This window comes from Trichosurus vulpecula, chromosome 4, assembly GCF_011100635.1.
Source record: "Trichosurus vulpecula isolate mTriVul1 chromosome 4, mTriVul1.pri, whole genome shotgun sequence".
In the NCBI taxonomy this organism is placed as follows: Eukaryota; Metazoa; Chordata; class Mammalia; order Diprotodontia; family Phalangeridae; genus Trichosurus; species Trichosurus vulpecula.
In genome coordinates, this window is record NC_050576.1 from 244,162,070 (window position 1) to 244,174,223 (window position 12,154).

A 12,154-nucleotide genomic window follows, 5' to 3' on the forward strand; every position below is an offset into this window, starting at 1 on the left:
TACCTTTCTCACATGTAAAAAGGGGATATTGTACCGTCTATCTCAAAGGGATGGAATAGGAAGTCAAATCAGATAATGTAAACAAGTTAAATTATCTTGCTATAGATTTACTTGTTAGCACCCAGCAGTATAAATTTTGATTGCTGAAATCTCCCAAAAAACCTTGGGGCTTACAGCTAAGATTTCTTTTTTAAGGACCCTGCCTTAAACCCAAATCACTTCGGCTGTCATTGATTTGCCAACAATAGGTCCCAGCCCAAGCCTCATTTGATCATTATTGGGCTCTGATGGCTCAGAGTGAGTATAAATAGCAGTTGTTTCCATTTTGGCCAGAAACCCTGAGGGTCTTCCTCTCCCAGATTGATTTTTTTTTTTTGACTAGGTAAAAGAGGTCATTCTTTGCCTCATTTCTTCTTACCTAGCCTTAATCACTGAATGGGCTTTGGCCTCAGACAAACTGAGACCTGGGAAAGACCTTAGCTTAAAAAGGCCAGGGTCTCTCACTGCATCCAGGGCCATCTCCAGTCTTCCTGATCTATATCTGGCCACTGGATGCACATGGCTATGGAGGAGAGAGTGAGGCTGGTGACTTCGCACAGCCCTGCCTCACTTAAATCCAGTTCACTTGCAAGTCGTGACATCACTTTCCCAATGTCATGGTCCTCTTTGAGAAAGAAGAACAAACCACAACAACAAGCACTTAGCACAGGACCTTGGTTATAGTAGGCACTTAAAACACATTGGCTTAATTAAATTAGTTCAATATTTTAAATTCTACTTCCCCCCATTTTTAAAACAAGTAATTAGAGAACTTATTTTCAGCTATTAGTGCTAAATCAGAGTTCATAAATATTTTTTATTTTTGATTAAAAAATCCTTTGCTTCTTAGTAATTTTGCTTTCGGAATGTGAGTTGACTATATACTATGACAGAAGTCTACTAATTGCGTGACCTAAGGAATTTGCTTAATAAAATTTGAGTTTGATAAGTATTACTTATTCTCATTCTATAGTATTTGGTTTTTTCATAAATATTCATTAAAAGATGATGATAATCACCTTTTTTTCTTTCTTTTAGCTTCAAAAGCAGTAGATTGTCTTTTGGACTCCAAATGGGCAAAGGCCAAGAAGGGAGAAGAAGCTTTGTTTACAACCCGAGAGTCTGTTGTTGACTACTGTAACAGGTATTGTTGACTTGTTTGTTATAAGCCTTGTAAATATTGCTTTTGAGTGTTCTTTGTTGGCGTATGCATTTTCACAATAAAATGGGTATTAAGAGATTTAAGCATAACAAAAAGAAAAATGCTACTGATTTTGCTGTATTATTAACATAGATTAAATCAAAGGTTAATATTATTGAAAGTAACCAAATGGGCCTTCAGTAGCTGGCAGTGATATTATTTGCTCATTGGCCAAGCACCTAAAATGCCCACACTGCCTGCTCCTGAAGCCATTCACTGCCCTGCCCCACTGGGATATCCAGTCAACTGTGGTTCTAAGATCACAGCTCTCAAAACTATGTATTCTTTAACCAGTAACCTATTCTTCATCTCTAATTCTTGTTTTAGAATATCATAATTATATTACAGCATGTACTGCGAATGCCAGTTTCTCAGTTTGAAAAAACATAATTGCACATGTAGAGTTCATGAAGCAATAAGTAACTTGTAACTGACCAAAGGTCAACGTCATTATCCTTTTAATATCGTTAATGTAAACTGATGAGTCTGTGCTGGTTCCCCAGGGAGCCTCCTTCAGGCTGCTAGCTCAGCAATGTCTATGGCTTTTGGGAAATCCAAGGTACCTCATAGGTTCTTTTTTTTTCCCCCACGTTTTTAGTCACTACTGGAATTCTTTTAGCCGAGTAGGTTTTGCACGTTGGTTGTAGGTTCAAAGACCTTATGTTCCACTAGGGAAATATAGAATATAAACAAGTAAGCAGATAAATCATCACTTGAACCAAGAAAAAGCTTCAAAAAACTAGTTCAGGAGTTTTTTTTACCTTTTTTTGCCATGGACTCTTGAAATAGATGGAGAGAATGTACTCCAGGTCTGGCTGGCGACCTGTGCAGAGACACAGAGGCAAGAGTCAGCAGGCAAGTTCTGGAGGATGGTAGACCTGTGGAGTGTGTGAAGGTGAGGGATAGATTGAAGGTCTAGGAAGGTTGCCCCAAGCCAGCGTGCAAGGGCTGTTAGCATAGCCCTGGGTCAGTGGAGGTTGCTGAAGATTCTTTAGCAGAGTCAGAGCTGACATGGTCAGATTTGTGCCGGCATTTATCTTGTCATCTCTAGGTAGGTGAAGAAGGTAGTCTATTTCTTGTGATTTTTCTATTGTATTCTGTGTATGTGAATCAGATTGTGATATTTCCCCACTCTTCCCCCACAAAAATAATTTCAAGTTGTTTCTGCCTTAAGAGAAAGTTCTTGGGGGCAGAGCCAAGATGGTGGCTGGAAAACAGTGACTCCCTTAACCTCTCCCCCATATCCCTCCAAACACCTGTGAAAAATGGCTCTGAACAAACTCTAGAGCTACAGAACCCAGGAAATAACAGAGGGAAATAAGTTTCCAGCCCAAGATGGCCTGGATGGTTGCTGGAAAGGGTCTATCGCACCATGCTGGGAGCAGAGCGCAGCCCAGCGCTGGCCGCACTAGAAGAGACCAGACCTGGAGTCAAGCAGAGCAGGTCTTAGGGCCCTGAATCACTGAGCTGTGGCAGTTACCAGACTTCTCAAGCCATGAACTTCAAAGACAATGGAGCAGATTAGTGGGAAAACTGCTGGATCTGGGTGAGGAGTACATGTCCGGCCCCAGCCGGGGGGGCGGGGGGGAGGCGCAGCAGCAGGAAGCTCCAGAGCTCTAGCATCAGCTGTTTCCAGAGTCCCTGGCCCACATGGTGGGAGGAATCAAGCAGTGGATCAGAGCAGGAGTGCAGGGATTGCTTTGCTGGCGCAGAGGCAGGGTTCTCTTGCTTTGCTCTGCTTGGATCTGGGTCCTGGTCCTGGTTGGCAGTTCTTGGACGAGGAGGCGTGCTAGTGTGGCAAAGTTTGCAGTGACTGGGGAGTAGAAGTAGCTCAGAAATCAGCATTGCAAGGCTCCTAAAGCTTGGGACAAAGTACTCTCTACTCTAAAAGCAGTCATACCCTGACAAAAGCTCAAGGGTCAAGTAGTTGGCTGGGAACGTGAACAGGCAGCAAAATAGGACTCAGACTATAGAATCTTTTTTTGGTGACAAAGAAGATCAAAACATACAGCCAGAAGAAGTCAACAAAGTGCAAGAGCCTACATCATAAGCCTCCAAGAAAAACATGAACTGGTTTCAGGCCATGGAAGAGCTCAAAAAGGATTTGGAAAAGCAAGTAAGAGAAGTAGAGGAAAAATTGGGAAGAGAAATAAGAGTGATGCAAGAAAATCATGAAAAACAAGTCAATGACTTGCTAAAGGACACCCAAAAAAATACTGAAGAAAGTAACACCTTAAAAAAGAGACTAACCCAAATGTTAAAAGAACTCCAAAAAGCCAGTGAGGAGAAGAATGCCTTGAAAGGCAGAATTAGCCAAATGGAAAAGGAGGTTCAAAAGACTGCTGAAGAAAATACTACCTTAAAAATTAGAATGGAGCAAATGGAAGCTAGTGACTTTATGAGAAATCAAGAAATTATAAAAGAGAGCCAAAAGAATGAAAAAATAGAAGACAATGTGAAATATCTCATTGGAAAAACCTCTGACCTGGAAAATAGATCCAGGAGAGATAATTTAAAATTTATTGGGTTGCCTGAAAGCCATGATCAAAAAAAGTGTCTAGACATCATCTTTCAAGAAATTATCAAGGAGAACTGCCCTGATATTCTAGAAGCAGAGGGTAAAATACAATTTGAAAGAATCCACCGATCACCTCCTGAAAAAGATCCCAAAAAGAAAACTTCTAGGAATATTGTAGCCAAATTCCAGAGTTCCTAGATCAAGGAGAAAATATTGCAAGCAGCCAGAAAGAAATGACTTGAGTATTGTGGAAACATAATCAGGATAACACAAGATCTAGCAGCTTCTACATTAAGTGATTGAAGGGCTTGGAATATCATAGTCCAGAGGTCAAAGAAGCTAGGATTAAAACCAAGAATCACCTACCCAACAAAACTGAGTATAATACTCCAGGACAAAAAGTGGATTTTCAATAAAAGAGAGGACTTTCAAGCATTCTCAGTGAAAAGACCAGAGCTAAAGAGAAAATTTGACTTTCAAATACAAGAATCAGGAGAAGCATGAAAAGGTAAACAGGAAAGAGAAATCATAAGGGACTTACTAAAGTCGAACTGTTTTGTTTACCTTGCTACATGGAAAGATGATATTTGTAACTCATGAAACCTTTCTAAGTGTTAGGGCAGTTGAAGGGAATATACATACACATAGACAAGGGGCACAGGATGAGTTGAATACAAAGGGATGATATGTAAAAATAAATAAATAAATGCCATTAAGGGATGAGAGAGAAATATACTGGGAGGAAAAAGAGAGAGAGATAGAATGGGGTAAATTATCTCTCATAAAAGTGGGAAGAAAAAGCAGTTCTATTGGAAGAGAAGAGGGGTCAGGTGAAAGGGAATGAGTGAATCTTGCTCTCATCAGACTTGACTTAAGGAGGGAATAACATACACACTCAATTGGGTATCTTGCCCTACAGGAAAGTAGGAGGGAAGGGGATAAGAGAGAGGGGATGATAAAAGTGAGGGCAGATCGGTGGGGAAGAGGCTATCAAAAGCAAACACTTGAAAAACGACAAGGTCAAGGGAGAAAAGTGAATAAAGGAGGACAAGATAGGATGGAGGTAAATATAGTCAGTCTTTCACAACATTACTGTTATGGAATTGTTTTGCACAATGATACATGTGTGGCCTATGTAGAGTTGCTTGCCTTCTCAAGGAGGGTGGGTGGGGAGGGAAGAAGGGAGAAAATTTGGAGCTCAAAAAAAAAAAGTTTTTTATATGCAACTGGGAAATAAGATATACAAGCAATGGGGTAAAGAAATCTATCTTGCCCTACAAGAAAGTAAGGGGAAAGGGGTTGGTGGGGGGGAGTGGGGTGACAGAAGGGAGGGCAGACTGGGGAAAGGGGCAATCAAAATATATGCCATCTTGGGGTGGGGGAGGGTAGAAATGGGGAGAAAATTTGTAACTCAAAATCTTGTGGAAATTCTTGTTGAAAACTAAAAAATATTAAATAAAGACAAAAAAAAGAAAGTTCTATTGTGCACAAGACATGTTTGTAACAAAACTTGCATTAAATCTCTTAAATTCTGTTTTCCTCATTAGTAGGAGAGCAAATAGATTAAACCATTAGCCATTAGGAGTTCTGCCGATCAGAGTCTGTAATTCATTTTTATATCCTTCACCACAACACTTAAACATAGTAATGTCATTATTGGTAATTATAGATTGAGTATTTTGTGAGGAGGTGTGTTTTGCCAGATATACTCACCAGAGTTTAAAGAGATGGTGCAATGAAAAGCCTTCAGTAAGTTCCCATTGATTTAGCTTCTCTGCGTTTGCATTATTCAGTACTTAAATCCAGCTAGTTTCTGTCTGGTAGTATAGCTATGCCTTCCTTCCACATTGTGGGGATTACGGATCTGGCACCCTCAAAATCTGGAAAATCTGAGTAAAATTTTTTGGCCCTCCCTTTGTACCAGAGAAGAAGTCTAAATTTTTTCTTCTATGGAGCATTTTACAGTACCTTATTGTAAATTTTAGGTTGATATTATACAACGCTATACATATATTTAATGCATTTCTGAGTTTCTAAACTTTTTCTGTGTCATCTGCTGGCCTTCATGTGTCATTTGTGGCTTCTGCAAAACCCCCCAGAAATTCCTATTTAATTTCTTATGCCAACTGGCTATATATTGAAACCACGATGGGGAAAGTCACGATATGGAAGGGAACTGTAATAGAATGATTTTTTAGTAAATGTGCAGGCAAAAATTACTAAGTCTAAAAAACAGTGATTTGGATTGGTCATAGTCTCTCTTTCACTCGCCCTCAAGTGAGGGGGAACCTACTCCTTCCGAAGGCAGACTGTTTTACTTTGGTTAGCTCTGATTGTTAGGAAGTTCTTCCTTATTCAGTTGACACTGACCTCTCTCTAACTTGTACAAGTCATCTTTCGTATGTCAGCCCTTGAGAGCTTGAAGATAGCTGTCATGTGACCTTGAAGTTTTCTCTAGGTTACACATTCTGTTTCTTTCAACAACATATGGCATATCTCAAATACCCTTCACCCTCTTGATCACATTTCTTGGAAGCTCTCCAGTTTAATCAATGCCCTTCCTGACCTGCAGTGCCTAGAACTGAACACAGTTCTACAGATAGGGTCTGGCTGGGGCACAGTACAGTACAGTTTTCACATCCCTAGTCCTGGTCTCTACACTTTTTCCAAGGTATCCTTAGCTTTTTTGACAGCCATATTATACTCTTTAATTCTTCCTGAGCATGTAATCCCTGAAAACTCCAGATCTTTTTCATATGAACTGCTGCCTAGGCATGCCTCCTAAATCATGTACTTGTGAAGTTGATTTTTTCAACCCACATGTAAAATTTACATTTACCTCAAATAGGTATCATCTAATTAAATTTGACCTGACCTTTTATCCTGTAATATTTGAAATTCTGTGTAATGTGTGACCTATCCTTCTTAGCTTTGTATCATTTACAAATTTGATAAGTATGCCACCTGTCCCTTTATTCAAGTCATTGATAAAAGTGTTCAATATCACAAGGCCAAGCACGAGCCCCTGCAAGACTTCATGAGAGGCCTCCTTCTAGAGTGACATGGAATCATTAATGGCTAGTCCATCCATTCAGCTAGCTGTGAATTATTATCTAGCATGAGAGGGTTGTTGTTTTTTTCCTCCAAAGTATCAGGCTAAAATCTAAGTAAAATATATATAGTAGTCCCCTTATATGTCAGTCTAGTAACCATGTCCAAAAAGAAAATAAGATTAGTTTGGTACGACTTGTTCTTGGATAAGTCACAGTGATTCTTGGTGATCATAGCGTCCTTTTCAGATGGCCACTGACTGCATGTTTTGATAAGACATCATTGATTTAAAGTCAGTCTTATTGCTCCAATAGTTTTTATACTCCACCTTCCTTTTCTAGTCTTTGACACCTCTCGTGTTATCCACAGTGTACAGAGATCTCTGTTGCTGGCTCAGTAATCCCATTCTCCAGTCTTTTCAGGATTCTTAGATGCCATATAGCTCAGCTGAGTGATTTGGATTCATCAGAGCCTGCTAGGTGCTGTGCTCTTATCCTGGGGCTTGACTTCCTTCTATCCTCTGTCCTTTCCAGTCTAACAACCATCATTTTTGGCAGAAGAAACAGAAGGTTCATTTTGCCTTGTTGATGATAAGTTACTGTTACCTCTGCACTCGGAGCCAGCACCAGTCCTCTCCTGAAGGAGCTGGCAGTGATCCCAAAGAGGCATGTGGTCAGTGCCTACTCAATGCCCACAGTGTATCCCCCAACTTAAAGAGTGTTGAACCTGGACACACACTTGAGAGAAGAAGAGTGGGTGTGGTCTAGTGCTGGACACAAATCCCATGGAGGGTTACTTGAAACCATGTAGAATTTCTAAACAAGGGTAGGCATCCTTAAGATGCTTGTGAAGGGTTGGGTGCTTAGGGACCTGCCTACTGAGTTCTTTGCTGTATAAATTGTCCTTATAGTAATCAAGATATTTCATGTGGTTATAAATAATTTAATGGCTTTTTTGTTTATTTTAAAGGCTTTTAAAGAAACAGTTCTTTCACCGAGCATTAAAAGTAATGAAAGTGAAACTTGACAAAGACACAAAGAAAGAAAAAGAGAAAGAAAAAGGAAAGGTAGAAAGTGGGAAAGAAGAAGAAAAAAGAAACAAGAAAGAAAATCTAAAGGATGAAAAGGCTAAGAAGGAGAGAGAGAAAAAAAGAGATGGTGAAAAGGAAGAGTCGAAAAAGGTGAGTCCTGCCAGAGGCAGCACAAGTCTGTCAGAACATTTCATTGTAGTCATCATCAGTTTGGGGAGTTTCTCATTTTTTAACATACGTTTTCTCTTGGGTACCAGGCCACTTGAATTAAGTTATAATAGTAGCACTGTTTTATCAACAGAGAAAAACCAAACTGTTCCCTTAGGCTTCTCTTGGGAAGAATTCTTCCATTGATTAGTTGCTCTTAATGTTCCATTTCCTTTATTATCATAATAATCTTAGAAGAGAAAAGCACCAGTGGCTGGGGGAACTGAGAAATCCCTCCTCCATAAGGTGGCACTGGATGTGAGTCTTGATGAAAGCCAGGGATTCTGTGAGACAGCTGGGGCAAGAGAGCATTCACAGTCTGGGGTGGGGGGTGGAGTAGGAAAGGGCCAGGTTGTGAAGAGCTTTAAATGCCAAACAGAGGAGTTTATGTTTGATCTTAGAAGTAATAAAGTGATACTGCATGGGAAATGGGAAAGGGTGATGTGACATGGCCGTAACTGACTTACAGAAAAATCGCTTTGGCAGCAAGCTGGAAGATGGATTGGAGTTGGGAGCAATGTAAGGCAGAACTCTTGCTGTAGTCCATGTGAGAGGGGATGAAGTCTTGAAATATGGGATATCCAGTTTAAAATGTGTTGCAGACTGCAGCTCATGAGACAAACTAGGGCTAGATATTGATCTGGGAATCATCTGCATAGATGTAATAATTGAATTGAAGTATAGAGAAAAAAGACGGTCCAGAAGAGAGCTGTGGGTCATCCCTGCTGTTGGGGGGGGGTGAAATGGATGGAAGTCTGTGAAAGAGACTGAGAAGGAGCAGTCAGACAGGAAGGGGGAGTACCTGGTGAGAGCAGTGTCCTGAAAACCCAGAGCAGAGACAGTATCCAGGAAAGGGTGGTCAACAGTGTCAGAGACTGCAGAGGTTACGAAGGGGGTGAGAACTGAGAAAGACCATCAGATTGGGCAACTTTGGAGAGAGCCATTTCATCTGAGTAACAGATCAGAAGCTAGAATACCGGGGTTTAAGAAGAGAGTAAGGAAGAAAGCCCAGAGGCTCAGGCAGATAGCCCTCCTTGCCACCTACACTTCCTAGCACTTTAGAGCTCCGAAGCCTGTATCTCACTTTTGTCTCAGAGCATCCAAGCAGGCAGGTTGGGCAAGTATTATTATCTTCATCTCACCAGTCAAGAAACCAAGAGGTAAAATGATGCCCGGGTACATTGACTTATGGGCATGGAGTCAGCACTCACCTCTCCAGATTCCAGGTCCAGGATGGTAGTGCTAGATGTCTTTTTCAAGGAATTTGGCTGAAAGGGGAAATAGAGATATAGAACTCTTACTAGTGGCGATAGTAGTCTAGTAATGGTTGTTTATGAATGAGAGACATAGGCAAATTTGTGGGCAACATGGAAGGAAATAATAGATGAGGGAAGGTTGAAAACTAAAAAGAGTGTGGTAGTAGGTATTGTCATAAGGAGACGGTGAGAGGGGGTGAGATCCGGGAACATGGAGAGGGTTGGTCTTGGTGAGAATGCCCACCTTTTAGGGGACTATAGTGAAAGAGATGATGGGGGATGATGGCAAGTTTAAGGTGAGGTCATCATCTGAGAAAATGGGGGGGAAGAGGATGCTGTGGAAATCTTGGGAAAGAAGAGAAGATGTGGCCAAGTTGGCAGAATAGTAGAAAATGGTACTGCTAAACTCCCCCAAACAGACCTAGAAAATGCACTAGCCTGAATCCTGATGGGGAATTCCCAGAAAAGTCACAGTGAGTAATTCTTCTAGCCCCAGTAGGTATATATAGAGAGAGACAGAAAGGTCTGCAGACACGAGGGCATCACCCAGGAAGAGGCTGTGTACCAGGACAAGAGAAGGACCCAGACCCATACCTGGGCATCATGATGGGGACAGGTATCTGTTGGCAACTATCATCCACTACTCAGTTCTGTCATAAATACAGGGTAGACTGAGAACTGGACTGGCACAGTGACATTCCTGGGTAGGAAGTCAAGAAGCAGCAGCAGCTGTTTGGCTGAGACCCCAAGAGCAGAGCAGGATCTCAGTTCTAACGTCTAGCCCAGCTTGTCAAGGAATGCTGGTCCAAAGGGGATCCTACCATTCTACCATTCCAAACCAGCAGATCTTTGTATCTCTCTGATAGGGGCTGAGTCCAGGAGCAGTCTCCTTTTTTCTCAGACCTAAATCCAGGTGACGGACTTGCAGAGCTCAGACCAGGGACATAGTGGTCAGACTTTACTTTGGATCATACCACTTTGGAAGCAATGACGCACAATCATGCAGGCCCCAGGAGACCCTCCTTCCAGGAGTGAGGCAGAATTCAGCCCTAATTTCAAGGCCGATGTTAAGAGGTAGACTAGAAGAATGAGCAAAAAAGAAAGGAATCCCTCCATAAAGAGATGTGGTGGCAGGAAGCTCAAGACAGGAATGACTCCAAAACATCCATGGGCAAATCTTAAAAAATATATATATATAGCATGGGCACAAACTCAGCTAGAATTCCTAGAAGAGAGGAAGCAAGAGTTTAAGAATTTTTATAAACAAAATGAGAGTACTTGAGGAAAACATTGGAAGGGAAATGAGCATGTTTGGAGAAAAAATTGGAAAAAGAATTAACAGCTTGGCACAGGAGGTACAAAACCTTGCCCAAACAACGAACTCCCTAAAAATTAGTATAGACCAAATAGAAGCCAGTGACTGCACAAGACAATGCAAAATTTTTAAACAAAGTCAAAGGCTAAAAAAAAGAAAATGTGTAGATGGTGGCTGGAAAGCAAGGACTAGCATGAGCTCCCTGCCGAGTCCCTCCAAAAACCCATAAAAAATGGCTCTGAACCAATTCTAGAACTGCAGAACCCACAAAACAGCAGAGGGAAGCAGGGCTCCAGCCCAGGACAGCCTGGATGGTCTCTGGGTGAGGTCTATCCCACATGGAGCTGGGAGCTGGGAGCGGAGCAGAGCAGAGCCCAGCATGAGCAGCTCGGACCAACCAGACCAGGAGCCAGGCGGAGCGGGCCCTAGCGCCCTGCATCAGTGAGCTGTGGCAGTTACCAGACTTCTCAACCCACAAACACCAAAGACAGCAGAGAAGGTTAGTGGGAAAAGCTGCGGGAGTGAAAGGAGTTCGCCCCCGGGGCAGCAGAGGTGGAGCAGCTACAGCTGCTGTTGCTTCCAGCCCCAGGCCCACCTAGTGGGAGGAATTAAGTGGCAGATCAGAGCAGGAGTGCAACAGCCTGCTGAAGATCTAAGCCCAGTCCAGGTTGGGGGTTCTTGGGGAAGGACAAGTGCTGGTGTGGCAGAGCTGGTGCATCCCCCCCCCCAAAAACATGGAACATAGAACTCTTTAGTCTACAAGCAGTCATACCCTGCTGAAAAACTCAAGGGTCAAGTTAGTTGGTTGGGAATATGGCCAGGCAGCGAAAACACGCCAAGATTCAGTGTCAGACTTTGGATTCTTTCTTTGGTGACAAAGACCAAAACATACAGCCTAAAGAAGTCAACAAAGTGCAAGAGCCTACACCAAAAGCCTCCAAGAAAAACATGACCTGATCCCAGGCCATGGAAGAGCTCAAAAAGGAGTTGGAAAAGCAAGTTAGAGAAGTAGAGGAAAAATTGGGAAGAGAAATGAGAAGGATGCGAGAAAACCATGAAAAACAAATTAATGATTTGCTAAAGGAGACCCAAAAAAAATACTGAAAAATACACTGAAGAAAACACCACCTTAAAAAATAGACTAACTCAAATGGCAAAAGAGCTCCAAAAAGCCAATGAGGAGAAGAATTCCTTGAAAGGCAGAATTAGCCAAATGGAAAAGGAGGTCCAACGGACCACTGAAGAAAATACTACCTTAGAAATTAGATTGGAGCAAGTGGAAGCTAGTGACTATATGAGAAATCAAGATATTATAAAACAGAACCAAAGGAATGAAAAAATGGAAGACAATGTGAAATATCTCATTGGAAAAACCACTCACCTGGAAAATAGATCCAGGAGAGAGAATTTAAAAATTATTGGACTACCTGAAAGACATGATCAAAAAAAGAGCCTAGATATCATCTTTCAAGAAATTATCAAGGAGAACTGCCCTGATATTCTAGAGCCACAGGGCAAAAAAGAAATTGAAAGAATC

At 41.7% G+C, this 12,154-nt stretch overlaps 1 protein-coding gene across 1 annotated transcript in view; it reads left to right on the forward strand.

Moving 5' to 3' along the window:
* The window catches only part of SEC62 (SEC62 homolog, preprotein translocation factor), a 49,048-nt gene that overhangs the window by 20,121 nt on the left and 16,773 nt on the right, over positions 1-12,154 (forward strand). The window contains exons 3-4 of the mRNA XM_036755019.1: positions 1,078-1,183; positions 7,779-7,989. Of these exons, the coding sequence (XP_036610914.1) occupies positions 1,078-1,183; positions 7,779-7,989 (317 nt within the window). The remainder of the gene's footprint in view (positions 1-1,077; positions 1,184-7,778; positions 7,990-12,154) is intronic.